Source organism: Xenia sp. Carnegie-2017, unplaced genomic scaffold (assembly GCF_021976095.1).
Source record: "Xenia sp. Carnegie-2017 unplaced genomic scaffold, XeniaSp_v1 HiC_scaffold_1, whole genome shotgun sequence".
Lineage (NCBI taxonomy): Eukaryota > Metazoa > Cnidaria > Anthozoa > Malacalcyonacea > Xeniidae > Xenia > Xenia sp. Carnegie-2017.
The window spans coordinates 5,721,944-5,738,596 of NW_025813402.1; the positions used below are offsets into that span (position 1 = coordinate 5,721,944).

The 16,653-nt window shown below is 34.8% G+C and overlaps 4 protein-coding genes across 4 annotated transcripts; 2 read left to right on the forward strand and 2 right to left on the reverse strand.

Moving 5' to 3' along the window:
- The first annotated feature begins 103 nt into the window (after nucleotides 1-103).
- On the forward strand, nucleotides 104-3,057 carry LOC124442684 (holocytochrome c-type synthase-like). The gene is given in 6 exon segments (XM_046993180.1): nucleotides 104-257; nucleotides 332-537; nucleotides 1,403-1,559; nucleotides 1,562-1,670; nucleotides 2,451-2,534; nucleotides 2,599-3,057. Coding segments are annotated over 5 exon segments (816 nt in total). The 5' UTR covers nucleotides 104-257; nucleotides 332-348; the 3' UTR covers nucleotides 2,876-3,057.
- A 1,342-nt stretch (nucleotides 3,058-4,399) lies between these two features.
- Nucleotides 4,400-5,016, reverse strand: LOC124437521 (ADP-ribosylation factor-like protein 16). Its single transcript, XM_046987484.1, has one exon. The coding sequence runs from the start codon at nucleotides 4,970-4,972 to the stop codon at nucleotides 4,430-4,432; it is 543 nt and encodes a 180-aa protein (XP_046843440.1). The 5' UTR covers nucleotides 4,973-5,016; the 3' UTR covers nucleotides 4,400-4,429.
- Nucleotides 5,017-5,336: 320 nt separating this feature from the next.
- On the reverse strand, nucleotides 5,337-6,231 carry LOC124457902 (tubulinyl-Tyr carboxypeptidase 1-like). The gene has a single exon (XM_047008085.1). The coding sequence runs from the start codon at nucleotides 6,229-6,231 to the stop codon at nucleotides 5,347-5,349; it is 885 nt and encodes a 294-aa protein (XP_046864041.1). The 3' UTR covers nucleotides 5,337-5,346.
- Nucleotides 6,232-6,678: 447 nt separating this feature from the next.
- Nucleotides 6,679-15,945, forward strand: LOC124458011 (G-protein coupled receptor-associated protein LMBRD2-like; the record flags this gene model as incomplete). The annotated part of the gene is given in 15 exon segments (XM_047008157.1): nucleotides 6,679-6,861; nucleotides 7,707-7,888; nucleotides 7,955-8,122; nucleotides 8,394-8,575; nucleotides 8,578-8,603; nucleotides 9,565-9,639; nucleotides 10,844-11,010; nucleotides 11,923-11,994; nucleotides 12,194-12,252; nucleotides 12,382-12,563; nucleotides 13,011-13,144; nucleotides 13,219-13,327; nucleotides 13,850-14,051; nucleotides 14,665-14,711; nucleotides 15,531-15,945. Coding segments are annotated over 15 exon segments (2,064 nt in total), but the record flags the coding sequence as incomplete, so codon positions are not given.
- Between the last annotated feature and the right edge of the window lie 708 nt (nucleotides 15,946-16,653).

The window sequence follows — 16,653 nt, forward strand, 5'->3', positions numbered from 1 at the left end:
ACATTAAACACGCGTGTCTGGGGTAAAATCTCGCGTGTCTGGCGTAAGATATGGCTCAATTATTTGCTTGAGGTAGCGTTCCAGCTATTTTAGTTCAATGGCCATAGGTTAAGCGTTGTCCAACTGGATTAATACTTCATGTTGTTTTACGTTGCATCATTGCGTGTTTACAGTTGACATCATAACGAAACGATTAACGTTTCGCTTTACGATAATAGCGATATTCAAGCCAAGTGAAGAGTATAAATCATCAAAAGGTACATTAAGCTTAAATAAATCCAATTTCATCTTATCCCATGAATCCAATTTCATCATTGCGTTTTACTTTCAGAAAACAAGAATACCCCTATGGGTGCAGCAGAGTCGACAAATGACGAGCCAGCAGTCAAACAAAATCTCTCCGATGATAAAATAAAGGAGATGAATGAAAAGACACAAACCTACCCAAGTGAATGCCCCATGCATCAAAATAGTAGTGTCAGCCGCACTGAATGTCCAATAAGTAGCAACGGTGAAGCTATCAATCCAGCAAATATGGTACACAAAGTTACTGAACTATCTCAATCACAATCTCACTTTTTGGTTTTGCTGACAGGCAGTCTTTAGCATTTTATCTTTTCATCTGCACTATGTATTTTTCATAAATATATGGGTCTGCTGCAGGCCTGGTGCAAGTTCTTTGGCTACCTTTTTTGAAAAGTGGCTTAGTCATGGAAAATTATAATTTTGTAATTGTACATAAATTTTGTGCTTGAAGTCTGGGGCCGGTTTCACGAAACCAGGATAACGTTATCTATTGCATAGGAAAAATTTTCAAACTTGTAAATAAGGTGTTTATATTTTTCATATGACAAAGAAATTTCATAACCTTGAAACAATATCTTATTTCAGTGGTTGCTCAGTTCAAATCTTATAATTTTGCTTGTTAAAAGGTTTTTAAAAGTTGATAAAAATTGCTATCCAATGGATAACGCTATCCAGGCTTTGTGCAACTGGCCCTGGACAATATAGAGTGCTTTCTTACCTTCTGATCTTGTCAGAAATTTTGGCAGTCACATGAGACAGGCCTATTGCTTGCCTAATGTGCTTGGTAGAAATCTCTGTTTAGCTTTGATTGACATTTTTGGTCGCGTAGCTTGGCACAAAACAGTTGGGATGATTGAAGGCTGGTAGGTGATTACTGAACAGCAGGCCAGTCTACTTTGCCTTATATATATATATATATATAAGTAAATTACCTACAAGGTCATACATCTTGAAGATCTCAAATATTCAAGGAACAAATATAGTAAATTGGTTCATATTATGAATTATCATTTTGTCTTTACATAATACATGGTATTTTTGTTGTTTGTCTCTTAAGATAAAAAATTGTTTGCATTGTATTCTTATGTTTATGTAGATGCCACCTGCCAACCAAACATCTGCTCCAGACCAACCATTCCCACTGTCTACTGAAAGAGAACTTTCAACCATTCCTAAGGCAGATGAAGATGCAGTCTGGGTGTATCCCTCACCACAGATGTTCTGGAATGCTATGTTAAGGAAAGGCTGGCAATGGCAAAAGATGATCTTTCACAAACGGATATGGATCATATCATTCGTATTCATAATACAAACAATGAAAGAGCTTGGCAGGAAGTTTTGAGATGGGAATCATTTCATGCACAGTTAGTAGAAAATCATCATGTATCTTGCTACCCAATCTTTGACATTTTACAGGGTCTTTGGAAGTTAGAAAATTATGAGAGCTGATATTCATATGTCTTATGCCAAATTAAGTTATTTTGAAATCCATCAGTTTCTGTGGATCATGTCATGCATAATGATGTTTGAATATAACCCCCTCTATTATCAAATTTTGTACAGCTTTGTGTTGTAATACATTTTATCATGATTAAGTCTTGATCACACTAAATTAGCTTTAAATAATTAGATGATTTAAGTCATTCACGGTAATTGAAGATAATTGAAATACAAGTGATTGATCACTTTTCATCACTATTAGTAAACATATCCTCTTTGTTATAACCATGTTGACGGTGTCTTTCGCACTTGGGTATAGTATGCATGGTTTGAATGCTCAAACTTAAATCAGTGGGCGATGTGTACAACACACCAGGTGAACATCTGTTGTTAAGACTCACCATTTTATTCAGAGTGTTCTCATATTGCATGAGCAGTGACCCAATTGTAAAAAAGAATGTGCCATTCTGGTTTTCACCATTTTTGCAGACTCTTGCATTCACACACAGGATGTACGTACGTACTTTATTTTAGTACGAGCAGTTATTTATGCATAAAATACCGCGTGAATGTAATGATATCAAAACAATAGAATACTCAATATTAATAAAGACAGAGGAAAATTAATCCAATCCAATCCAATCCAATGCAAAATCATACGGAGGCTTTATTAGCCCTAATTAAGATATGACTTTTTTACATAGTGAATGCGATCAGCCAAAGTTGGCTAAATTTGGCGGAAAAGCTCAAGAATATTCCCCTAGAGCAAGATTCCGTAGCTGGCTTGGGTATGTAAAGAACAGTTTTTCCAATTTTTTTCTTCTTTAATTTACAAAATTGTAACGTTGTTAGCTATGAACTTCCGTTTGACCGACATGACTGGATTGTTGATCGTTGCGGTAAACGAGTACGCTATATAATCGATTATTACGACGTTGGTAATGAAGAATCGTACTCCAAAGGAGAATTTGTACACATAGACTGCCGGCCTGCTTTGGATTCGTTTGAGGCGTTTTTTGACAGGACGAGGGTCGCTTTCTTGCGATTGGCTTGTTATTTAAAGGAAAAAAAAGCTGCGAGATCGAAATCGTTGGATGAAAGCTCAAATCAAGTCGAAAACAAAGCTTAGCTTTTTACTGAATATTCCCCAGTAAATTTCTGACCTCGAAAGTCAAAGGTTGAATTGCTCAAATAACGACGTGGATCCCGTGAACTCTTGGAAAATTTTTGTAACAGGTCTCTCTCTTGAGCTATATATGTATAATATTTATTACAAATGAGACATATTTTAAATAAAAGTTATTTGTTTTATTCTCATTGTAGCTCGTTGTATTTTTACTGTGTTCCATATTTCCAAGAATGTCTTTGTAGTCTTTTTACATTCAAAACTCGTTTTGCTTTCATTTACAAATCTTCTTCACTCTGTTTTCAGAAATGAACTTCTCCACTCAAAGCACTTTCCGTTCTTTGGCATTCGTTTTACCAACTACGTGATGCGTACGTTTTTAGGTCTTGTAGTTGCACTTGCTTAACAATTTTTCCTCTACACAAAATACGAGAACAAAATTATCGCATATTATCATTTCTTTTAATTCTTCTGAAATTTTCCTCCTTTTGTTGCGCAATCCATGTTTCATCAATTTCTATAACATTTCTTTCAAATGTATCTACTGTTATTTTTCAAATTTTAAAACCCACTCCTCCCATGAAATACGCGCTACTTGTTTGAGAATATTAAAAAAGCCTTAGAAAGTTAATTTTCGATAAATGGAAAACTCTCCTGAGGAGCGGAGACTCGACGTGATATGTTGGAGAGGTTGGGGCGGGAAGCGAGCAGAAAATTAAGTCAAATGATAATTTAACATTTTCAACAGAGGTGGGGCTCAAAGGATAATTTACTGACTAAAAACTCAATGTGTAGTATATATTTAAAAGATATCGATGAGCGACCAGCCTCTCCTCGCTTGTTTGCAAAAATTGCCATTTGCTAAGTTTTGTAATAAATTAAGTACACAAATTTCTATTTGGAAGAAAGAAAGCCGAGTTGTGTGGATTCCTTTGAGATTGTAAGATGGTACTACAAAGGTTGACATATTTAACTTCCATTGAGGCTGTTCTCACGTGTGAAATATCTACTGAATCATCCAACGTTGCACTGTCGCTGTAAAGTACTTGTCAAGTGTATGTATCATATATATTCATCTGAAAAAACAATACGGAAGCTCAAAAGTCTTCAATTGATGTATAAAGTCAAGTGTTTTTAATGCAGCCAAGTATGATAAATGCCTTTAGAAATAGTCATTTAGAATTGGATGATAAAAGTTGTTTTGTGTGTAATAATGTGTGATAAAGGAAGATTGAGGGAAGTGGGGGTTGACCTTCTCTCGCTCTTTCTAAAGCTGTGACAAAAATATTATCAATCATTGATAATTAAAAAAATTTAAAGTCCAAATGTTACTTGAAATTTAACATGGGCATACATTCTAGTCTTCTTGGTACTTGCAGTGTATGCAATCTCTTCATATGCACCATGAAAAGCTTGCATTAGTGACAAGTTAATTTCTTACTTGATAGGATCCAGACAGTACTCCAAGAAAATCATCAACTATTGTTATGAATCGCTTTTGATCAAACTGAAAAAAATATTCTCAAATTGAATTAAAAATAACTGTATTGAGAAATTTTATTTTCCTTTGCAAGTTTGCTTGAGCCAATCAACAACTTGTGACAATCCTCTACCATTATGTAAACAAGTCTCAACAACTGATATTTTTTGATTTGAGCGTTGAATAATGTCTTCTAAACGCATAATAGAAGTTATTTCCATCCGAGACATTGCACACGGTATATCATTCTTATTAAACAAAACTAAAACAGTCCAATTGTTGGTTTCTGTTGCAGACAACAAATTCAGTAAAAGTATAGTAGAAGCTGAAATCTGCTCTCTATTTGCCATGTCTATAACATATATACAATGTGATGAATCTTTAAAGTAATTAGACCAAACGGGAGCCATCGCACCACCTAATTCTCTGAAGGAAAATTTCATTTTGTTTATTTTCAATGATGTCAGATTGACTCCAACTGTTGCTATGGTTGACGGTGGTTCACCAATTTTTATATCGCTCTCAACACACGGCATTTGTGATGTGTAACTTTCGAGTCTTTTCAATAACATCGTTTTTCCACCGCCTTCCGGGCCGATAACCAAGATTTTACTTTCCATGTGAAGAATATGATAAATTTTCTAAATTTCTATCGTATCTTGCAATTGACATGAATGGTCGAAAAACGTTATGTAAGACATTATATTATGATTTATGAATTCCTCATTAAGTCAATTTTTGGAGTCACAATTATTTTACGAAATTTGTTTCACTTTTCAATTTGATTCACTTAAATCTTCCAAGAATTGACATAGACATAGCTTCACTTTTTAGAAATTTTTTAGTCCAAATTTAGAGCAAAATCGCGTGTTTTTTCTTAGCGAATAAAGCCGTACATAGAACAAAAATAATGATATTGTTGTTAGTGAGAAGTTTATTGAATGCACAATCGGTAAAAAATTAATCTATTTTTTGATCTATACAATTATCTGTTTTAATTACGTGGTGAATGTATAGTTGTTTTTAGTTCTCGTGAAAATTTATCAAGATTCACGATACGTTGTTCAGTTGAAAGTTTTTCCATACTGATCGTTAAATATTTCCAGTTAATTTTCTCGCAGCTATGTAGATCGTGTGGTATACAATTACTGATTTTAACCTTCTTTAAAGTATGAAAATATCTGTGGTAACATGTTTTATAGTTTTCAATAAGATTAAACAACGATGTGAATTCCAGTGGTTTGTACATAAGATCATCTCTTCTGCTCAAGCCAAGTGCCCCAAATTTCCCATTATAGAACACTCCGAGTACAACATGACTTAACCATGAAGAATTGACCTGTGTCTTGAATCCGATAGCAAATCTTTTGACATCATGTAAGCCATTACTAAGATAAAGTGCTAAGATAGTTGCTTCAAGGCATTTGATTGGTAACGACTCCCTGATCATTTCTTTAGCTGTTTCCATTAGGCCATGCATTGGTCTATCTTTTCTTATCTCAAAAAATTGAGTGCCAGTATGATTGTATTTAAGCTCGGAGAGATAATTTTGAATCAACTTCAACTTTACTGTAATATCGATCTCGCAAGTTAAAGATGACAAGCTTGGTACAGCCACTACGGGTAAACGTTTATTACCACGAATGTTTTGAGCCATGCTCGAGCCATCCGGATGAACACTTTTCACATGCTGCCACATTCTTTCCCAAACAAAGTCTTGGATTGGAAAACCAGTTCTATTTACATAAAACCCAGAGAAAGGCTGTTGCGTCTTGGAAGTTTTTGCGCTTGTGCACGGCTTCTGTGAAGGGCTCGAACACTTGCTTGTATTACTTCCTGGGTTGTCTTTGTTCACAGAGCCTGAGGAGCATTGCTGCATTTGTTAAATTTAGTTGTGAAGTCGTTGCATTAAAATCTGTTAGCCAACTTTTGATAAACTTTGATACTTGTGGTATTGCCTTTGTTAAGAACGCTGACTGTTGCCATGGAGTTTCGAATTAAATTAATATCAATTATCGAACAATTATGAATGATTTAATCTTGTTCCATGGCGACAAAAATGATGACAAATGAATCCGTTTGACAAAATTCGCGGAGATCTGGCGAGAGTCGATAAAAGCGCTTACATTTAAATGGTAATTAATGTTGATCAAAATTAATTTCATCACAATAAGAATTTTTTTGAACAATTTCTATCGTGATGATTTTACTCAAAGAAAATAGTGTTCCACACAAGTTCATTGTGTTTTGTTTGAATTAAAGGTTTTAGGGTTGATAGTTTTCATTTGTAAAGAAATGGGCTGTATGTGATATATTTTATTGGTAAAAATCTGAATATGACTGTTGCCCTTTTACTGTTGAAGTCATTCTGGTTGCTTTTGTGACTTTGTACGTGCTACATCAGTTTGGTAATTTGAAAAAACAACATTACATTGTTACTGGAGCCGTTTTTATTTCGTGGTTTTTCTCTTTCTTAATTATATTCGTCTTGCCCTTGGATGTATCTTCCGTAAGTAGTGTTATTAATATTTTTTCTGTTTATGTTATCGAGTCTTATTTTATACTTGTTTTAAAAATTAGTCGATATTAAAATTCATAGATTTAGTATACGTAATATTTTTTAAAAGATATTTGAACTATGAATTCGCCTTTTCTTGGTACTAATTATTGGTGGTACAGTTTTCTTGGTACAAATTCATTCGATAATCTTTGAAGACATTCAATTGATCTTTGACGTCTTTGTTACTTTATAATTATAGCTACAGATATAGTTTTTACAATCTGGAGATGTCTGTCTTTTACACTAAGCATTCTGGACATACAGACGAAAGTATGGTTTAGGAAATGATGCTACTTTATTAGCACTCTGCTTACAGAGCAATGGACTGATAATGAGCTCTTTGAAAATAAACTGTAATTGGCCAGTTCTTTATGTATATTCAGCCTTTCGAAGATTATTCTTTCGCTTTTTGCTCTTTAAAGATCAGACTGTATAAAATCTTCTTGTTTGCCTTACTTTGAATGCTCGTACGAGAATCTTGATTTACTGCATATAGCATTATTAATTTATATGTATTTCCATTTTATTTCATTTTATTTCATTGTTTTGTGATTGATTTGATGTTTTATATGTATTAGTCGGTTTTTGCTGATTAATTGGTTAAATTAATGCTCTTAATCAGCCATCGATTAATCATATTGGCTGTCGGCTTTTTATAGCAATGAGCTCATCCCTTATGGGATAATTATTTTGAAAATTGACAGGAAATTTTAAATTGATTATACTCTAATTTAGCCAAGCAGTGCGCACAAGGATTAGTTGTGTAACAAAAAAGTTTTTGTTTAATTTCATAGACTTTTTATCATCAATGTGTTGCTGGACAGCCTAAACAATCAGGCAATTCTTCAGTGACATCAAATAATGAACAAACAAATAGCAGCAACTTGTCTTGTAAAAAACCATGGACGTACATGTCTGATGATGTACTTCTCAATCTTTGGCGTGTTGTCTATTGGTCATCGCAAATATTATCATGGTAATGTTCTTTCTACATTCACTAAATAAAGTGAAAATTGTGCTTAGGTAGTATTGTCTTTTTTAGGATTGTATTACCTATGATGCAATCCTATACATATGCTGGAGATTTTACAATCCAAGGGAAAATTAAAACTGCTTTGTATGAAAATGCTCTTTGGTATGCCAGCTATCTTGTGATATTCATTGGACTCATGTTGTATGTCATTTTTCATCCTGGATCTCATCTTGATGGGTATGTAAATATTTTTGTTATTTTTTATTGGAAAAGTACTGAAAATACAAGATCTTGTGGAAGATTTCTGGAAATTTATTTTCAAGGTGGATGAAACAACGATATAAAACTAAACAATATGAAATTTCTGTCTCATAAAACTTGCAGTAAAGATTATTTTCCACATATTTACTCATCTTGAGAAAACTATCAATTATATAAATTATTAAACTGAGCTTTTTTCAATTATCTTTGTTGAGAAGACATTTTTGTTGTATATTAATTGTTTTAGAAATAAACTGAAAATGATCGGAATTGCTGCTTCAAACACATGGGGTCTTATCTTGCTGGTGATTTTAATGGGATATGGTCTGGTAGAGGCGCCAAGAACTATTTGGCATTTCTCAAATTTAGAATATCAGCTTGCTCATACTTATTTCAAAGTATCCAAGATGAGCACAGAGAAGGAAGAAGCGAAGAGAAATTAAATGAAGTACTCACGGTGAGAGTCACATGAGTATTACCACAGTTAAATGAAGTACTCACGGTGAGAGTCAAATGAGTATTACCACAGTTAAATGAAGTACTCACGGTGAGAGTCAAATGAGTATTACCACAGTTAAATGAAGTACTCACGGTGAGAGTCAAATGAGTATTACCACAGTTAAATGAAGTACTCACAGTGAGAGGCAAATGAGTATTACCACAGTTAAATGAAGTACTCACGGTGAGAGTCACATGAGTATTACCACAGTCGAGATGTTATAGTCAGCACTAGGTCGACCAGTGGTTTTGTACACACTGTGGCGTAGCCAGCCCTCAAATTTTGTCCTGCTATGTTAATTTTTTTTCACTCACAGTAAAAACAATATATTTCTAAAGAAATGAATAATGTTAATGATCTAAAATTTACATAGCAGGACCGAGACTTGTGGGTTGCCTACGCCACTGTGTACACACAATACGATGACGTAATAACCAGATAACAAATACGGCTAAACCGACGTTTACTCCTCATTTGACTCTGAAGATGACTACCGCTAAGGTTGTCAAAACGTCAGTCTACATCAACACCTACAGTCCTTCTCAGGACTCTACTAACGTGGACGATCTACATATACAAACATGTAACGTTTACTCCCGGGTTCAAACCATTCACTTTAGTATCATATCGATGAACTGCATAAGAGGTGATAACTCTAAACTATTCAGACAGTCGTGCTATGTAAATTTCTGCGCATTTCCTAATTCGTTTCTTTGAAAATCTATTGTTTTGCGGAGTGAATGAACAGTGAAAAGTTTTCATTGCAGGACTGTATTAACGGACTCATTACGCTTCATGTTTAATTTTCTCACTAGTAGGGTGCAGAATTAGTTCCACGAGACCAGTACCAAAGAATTCTGTCGATTATTTATTTTTCAAATAAACTTTTGTATATTCTACTGATCTCTATTTTTTGCAGGATGTACGTAAGGCAAGCGAGTCCATCCGATACAATCACAGATTGCGAAAGCATATCAATGTTATTATAAATAAGGTTTGTCAACATGTATAATTGTACACATTAAGAGTCTAAAAAGGTTAGGCCAAAAAAAACGATATAATATGACGTCTGTGGGAGGGGGGAGTTTGCAGGCGTGACGTCTTTTTTCCTTCGAAATATATGCTCAAATATAAGAAAAGTCTATAGCCAGTATGACTGCAAATGAAAGTCAAACACCAAAATATGCAGTGCTGTAAGGTTGTAAGTTAGTAGAATAGACACTTTTCATTATGCTTTCATGAACGCATGCAGCTACATACCATGAATTTTTCGTTATTGGAGCCATAAGTTTTTCGGAGGATTTCAGGAAAGTTTATTATGTGGAGATTTGTCATATTGGCGTTATTTTAGCAGAAACTCATTTTTGATTCTCTTTATTTAATGAATAAAATGTGGACAAAACCTTTGTAAACAGTTTAATACACTTTAAGTGCTTATGCAAAGCATTTTAATAAAAAATTCTCCTAAATTAATAATTCTCAATTAGTATTTATTGAAATTAAGTTTGCATCTTTTCTTTCTGGTGTGTTAATTAGACATAAAGACTCGGAGTTTCAGATTGGGTATTTTGAAGCTATTTAACTGATTATTTTTGGATCAGTTAAGCTCTGTCTTTTATAACGATTTTAGTTTGATGTATGTCCTCTGCAGCACTTTAACGGTTTTGTTTGTGTTTTGCCACATTTCATACCGTTAGTTAGTTAGTGCGATTAAAACATCATGATGCTTGTGCTTAAGTATATTTTCTATTTAAGTAGTGTCCTGTTTTGCCACATTTCATACCGTTAGCTAGTGCGATTAAAACATCATGATGCTTGTACTTAAGTATATTTTCTATTTACGTAGTGTCCTGTTTTGCCACATTTCATACCGTTAGTTAGTGCTATTAAAACATCATGATGCTTGTACTTAAGTACATTTTCTATTTACGTAGTGTGCTGTTTTGCCACATTTCATACCGTTAGTTTGTGCGATTAAAACATCATGATGCTTGTACTTAAGTACATTTTCTATTTACGTAGTGTCCTGTTTTGCCACATTTTATACCGTTAGTTTGTGCGATTAAAACATCATGATGCTTGTACTTAAGTATATTTTCTATTTAAGTAGTGTCCTGTTTTGCCACATTTCATACCGTTAGCTAGTGCGATTAAAACATCATGATGCTTGTACTTAAGTACATTTTCTATTTACGTAGTGTCCTGAAAGAGATCAACAAACATTTAATAGAGGTACAGATGATTATGTTGATTATGACCAAAGGCGGAGAAATGACGACAGACGAGAAGTTTATGAAAAGAAAGATCTTGTAAAACTACACAAACAAGTAATTGCGCAGACGTTGATCACAAAGAAAGCAAGATGGTTAGTACGAACGTCACATGTGTCATTATTGACAATTATATTTGTTTATGTACTGTTGAACAGGATTTTGAACGGTGTGGCGTAGGGGTCAGATTTACTATGAAGAGTGTGGTTAACTACTTGCTTCTCATTACCTTGGCTAGAGGGGGTACAGGGTGGGTGTGGTGGGGTTTGCACTTCTCATGGCCTTGGCTAGAGGGGGTGCAGGAAGGGTGTGTTTGGATACGCACTTCTTATAGCCTTTGCTAGAGAGGGTACAGGAAGAGTGTGGTGTGGTACGCACTTCTCATAGTTCTGACCAGAGGGGTATAGGAAGGGTAAGTTTGGATACGCACAAGTGTGCTGATTTCCTTAAAAACATAGTAAAGTACCAAGCAATTAAGCAAAAGTTATAGTGATTTGTGTTTAATGAAGCACACTTGATAGTTTCAAAAAATTTTAACATACATTGTATAAAAGTAGCAGAATTTAAAAGAAAAAGGTCTGTCAAGACACAGCAACATCCACTATGGAACCAGCAAAATTTAATCCAAACTTGATCACACACATCCCTACGCACTGTACAGTGATTAGAGTAACCTCAGAGCGGAGGGAGAGCGAGTCAGTGATACCGCGAGGCAATGTGGGAAGGCTTGTTTATGCTTAAAGTAACATGGGTAGAGTGAGACACGGAGGTAAAATAGTACCATCTCTATTGAAGATGTAGTTTTTGACGTGTCATGTTTTCTCTGAATATTGATTTATGTAATATGTACAAGGTGTAATGAATTGCGTCAGGAAGCGAGAGAGAGAGGTTATTGAAGAAGCTCGTTTCGTTGCAGTAAACACTCCGTATTTTTTGCCTGTGTGTTTTTTTTTCACGGAGATTTCGGTTTGACAATGAGAGTAACAAAACTTTAATATTTTCTTTAGTCAATGGAATCGGGTCATTGAAAACGCGTTCTATTTGGAAGACTTAGAAAGAAATACGAAGAATCGTGAAAGGTAAAGTCTTTTATATAGTGAAAGAGTCTTAGTGTCATGTTTAGCGTGCTTGCACGGCTATTTTTGGCGACCTCTTACACATGAACCTAAAAACATAAGCATGAACTTGTGAAACGCGAAAAGCACGACTCTAACTTAATATAAACGTATTAGAAAAACGAAATAGAAATTTTTTGTTGGTGAAATTTTGTTTATATAGAGTCTATGTATCTGCAATTGATAAAACTAACGTCTTAATCCGTCTTCCTCCTTCAATGGGTAAGCAAAGAAAGATAGTGTTTCTTTTGGTTTGTTCACGTACTTGTTTCTGTCAAAATTAATTCGAAAATTAATACCATGAATTTGTTCGTGTGTTTTTAATTTTTTTTTGTTTTCTTTAATGAATAGAGTGGCATTGGAAAATATGGATGAAACCGTGGTTGTGGCGTGTTAGTGCTGTTATATTGGCCGTACTTAGTATAGCACTTATATGGTCTGAAGTGACATTCTTTGTTGTAAAACCAAGACTATCGCTGTTTGCCTTACTTCTTTACAAAGCACAGGAAGGATACTATTATTTTTATGTCGAGGTATTTGCATTTATATTTAAAATCTTTTCTTTTCCCCACCCACGGACACGTTAGTCAAACCAAACGTAGGTTCATTTGGCGGCCGCTAAAATATTCTTACTTACAAGAATTACTTTACGTATTTAGGCATAGGCAGCTTAGTACAAAAATATCTGGCAAAGATTACAAAATGTGACTTTACTTTAGAGAAAGTGCAAGTGCATGACGTCAATCGTTGACAATTGTTTGATATTACTGCGCATGTGTGTTGCCACAAGTTTTTCAGACGATCGTCATAAACATCGTTGAGTTGAAGACTTGAACTCCGCCTTAGCTGTGATTCCAACTCTAATCCTAACCAAGGCGTTACTAGAACTTTATCGGGGACTGGGGAGAGTGTCTTGCATGTTTGTATTCAACATTTATTGTTTTGAGTTTCTTCTTGGACCAAATTTCTTTTATTTTCAGTTAGTGTCCTGGGTGACAATCACATACATGTGTATTTGTACCTATTACACTGTCTTCAGAATCCGGGTATTCAACTTTTACTACTTTGCTCCACATCATCAAACTGATCCAAACAGCTTGTTGTTCAGCGGATTGTAAGTCATTTGTCGAACTACTATGTACTTGGTGTCATAATCATATAAACTTGTTTTCTTTTTTCATTATTTAGGATATTATGTCGATTGACGTATGCTCTCTGCTTGAATTTCTTGAGTGTAATACATCTTGATAACCATGTAGTCGATGTGCTCAGTCTTGAAGATACAGCATTTACACGGGTATGTATATTATAATACAGCTTTACACGGGTATGTATATTATGATACAGCATTTACACGGGTATGTATATTATAATAAGTTTGAAAAATCACTTAAAATCCGGAGAAACTTTTATCTTTTATGTATATTATAATATAGCATTTACACGGGTATGTACATTATGATACAACATTTACAATGATATGTACTGTACATCATTATACAGCATTTGCACGGGTATGTATGTACATTATGATACTGGCTGTACTCGGGTAAATACATTATGATGCAGCATTTACACGGGTATATATATTATATTATAGCATTTACACGGGTTTGTCATTCTCTCTGCCAGAAAGATTTTATTTTCGACATTTCATTTTTACATTAGTATGTTCGTTCATGACCAGAGAGACTTTTTGAGTAATTTTTGAGGTTTTGAATTTTTTCACGTCAACTTTCAATTTTGAAATGCGTTGTTTGTTTGGCTTTTAAAATACCCTCTTTGTAACATTTAAGGCATGTTCATTATTTTATCACAGGTAATTGGTCATTTGGATGTTCTGAACTTCGTTGCAAACGGTTTTAACATCTATTATCCCATGAGCATTGTATTAGTTTGTTTGGCTACTTACTTCAGTCTGGGGTCACGATGTTTAAATTGTTTGGGGTTTCAAGCTTTCGTTGTTGAAGATGATGTTTCCGTCGATTATGTTGCCGAGGGAAAGGAATTAGTCAGAAGAGGTTTGTGAGAATTTATTTTATCAGTAATTTTTGTCGAATCAGTGAAAACCATGATTTTTCACCTGAGGACCCATCGTAAGGACTCATTGTAAGGCCGCTGTCGGTTTCTACTTTATTGCATGTACAATAACCTGACTTGAAATGATGTAGATGTTACAGAGATTGTTGACGATATATGCGCCAACAAAGTTTTTTATTGGTGTTATTAAAACTTCCAGCGTATCTGTTGAAAAAACTTTCTTATTTGGTCAAATCAGTCCATGGTTATTGTGGTTTAAAATGAGAAGAAATACCCTTTTTGTTATCCGTTGTAAGAAAAGTTTGGATACATAATCTTATTTAAGTGACATCATACTTTAATGATTACCTTTCTATAATAATCATAATATAAAGGACGATAAATTAGGATTCAAAAATTGTGTCATTTCCACATTTTTGAGCATGTCAGTTGAATGCGAACGAACGCATCTATTTTTAATACTTCGATAAAATTGTTTTTAGGAAGTTTCATGTTTCAAATCACCGTATTTTCTGTGCACTACACCTTTATTGAGATTTTTAGACGCAATGTGTTTTTATGCTAATATTTGTCAAATAATTTTTCAATAATTAGAAAAAAGAGAAAGAGATGTTTCCATTAATCCTGGAGATACACGGCAGGTACGTAATTCATTCATAGTTTCAATGTTCCATGCATCAACTTATGAAACCATTGAGAATCGAGCATAATGTCAATCATTAACAAAGTTGTGCGCATCAGGAACGGAACCAGAATGATTATGTTGTGGAGGGGTGTGGTCTAGTTTGCATTACATTTTGGTGGTTCGCTTGTGGATATCGCCGTTAGGCTTTTTTAGCTCAATTTTATCACCTTTATACCATGATGGGGGATATTTTTTGGAAGTGTGTTGCATTGAACACAAGTTGCCGTTGCTTTTGCTAAATTCACTTGATATTAATATTCAGTAAAGAAGTTAGCTTCTCACCCTCCTCCGTCTATCCAAGGTCTAAGAGGAATGTGCACTCTCCCTCCCCTCCCCTGTCCACCCTAGGTCTAAGAGGAATGTGCACTCTCCCTCCCCTCCCATGTCCACTCAAGGTTAAAGAGGAGTGTGTACCCGCCCTCCCCTCACCTGTCCATCCTAGGTCAGGAAGAATGTGAAGCCACTCTACCCTCCCCTGTCCACCCTAGGTCAGGAGGAATGTGCAATCCTAGCAACACCATCCTCCGTCCACCACCACCTAATAAATCCATCACTGGTATTCATAAAATTTACCTCATGACATTATGCCTTTATGATATAACAGTTCGAGTCAACACCAATGTAATGCTATCACACTTTTTTGGACAGTTTGGACATTGTATTTTGAAAAAATCATTTTGAGATTTTGCCCACGGAGATGATTCTAAAATCCAAAATTTATTGTCCAGGCTGATGTACTAAATACCTTTTTGTTCATTTCATGTTTTTTTTCCAGCGATGGAAAAGCCGTGGTAGAGAGCTGAAAGAAAAACTGAATAGAGGCCGAGGTGAAAGTTCTAATGATGTTCATGTTGATCATACACCAACAGTATCGGGATCTTCATCTAGATTAGTGAGTGATCGCAAGATTGCGCGTTATTTAAAACCTTCCAGAGATGAAGGAGATCGTGTGGAATTACTCTCCGATGTCGATGATCAGTATACGTCATCGCCGTACTCAACATCTCGATTTGAACGATCTGTTCCGAAGAATGTTTTTGATGGCATATAACTAATTTATCACTTGAATTGAAGTATTTATTCTAAGCTGTTTAAGCGAATTGTCAATTAAGAAAATCATGAAGTATACTCAAGTACAAAATTCCTATTAATCACAAGTGAATTAATAAAATCCCAACGTCATTATTTAATTTTTTCTTTAAACATTCATGAAAGAACGCAAAATGAAATGAAGACAATTTCAACTGACGATTCCCACGAAACGTCGTTTCGAATGACATTACAGCTTTATTATGACGATTTATTAAAATGTCCTTTCCAACAATGTATGGTATAGTTTCTCTTGCAAGTATGGCAAAGTCTAAGCCAACACTCGTGAGTCTCTGTAATGACAGAAAATTGATGTCCTTTCCAACAATGTATGGTATAGTTTCTCGTGCAAGTATGGCAAAGTCTAAGCCAACACTCGTGAGTCTCTGTAATGTCAGAAAATTGATGTCCTTTCCAACAATGTATGGTATAGTTTCTCTTGCAAGTATAGCAAAGTCTAAGCCAACACTCGTGAGTCTCTGTAATGACAGAAAATTGATGTTCTTTCCAACAATGTATGGTATAGTTTCTCGTGCAAGTATGGCAAAGTCTAAGCCAACACTCGCAAGTCTCTGTAATGACAGAAAATTGATGTCATTTCCAACAATGTATGGTATAGTTTCTCGTGCAAGTATGGCAAAGTCTAAGCCAACACTCGTGAGTCTCTGTAATGACAGAAAATTGATGTTCTTTCCAACAATGTATGGTATAGTTTCTCTTGCAAGTATGGCAAAGTCTAAGCCAACACTCGTGAGTCTCTGTAATGACAGAAAATTGATGTCCTTTCCAACAATGTATGGTATAGTTTC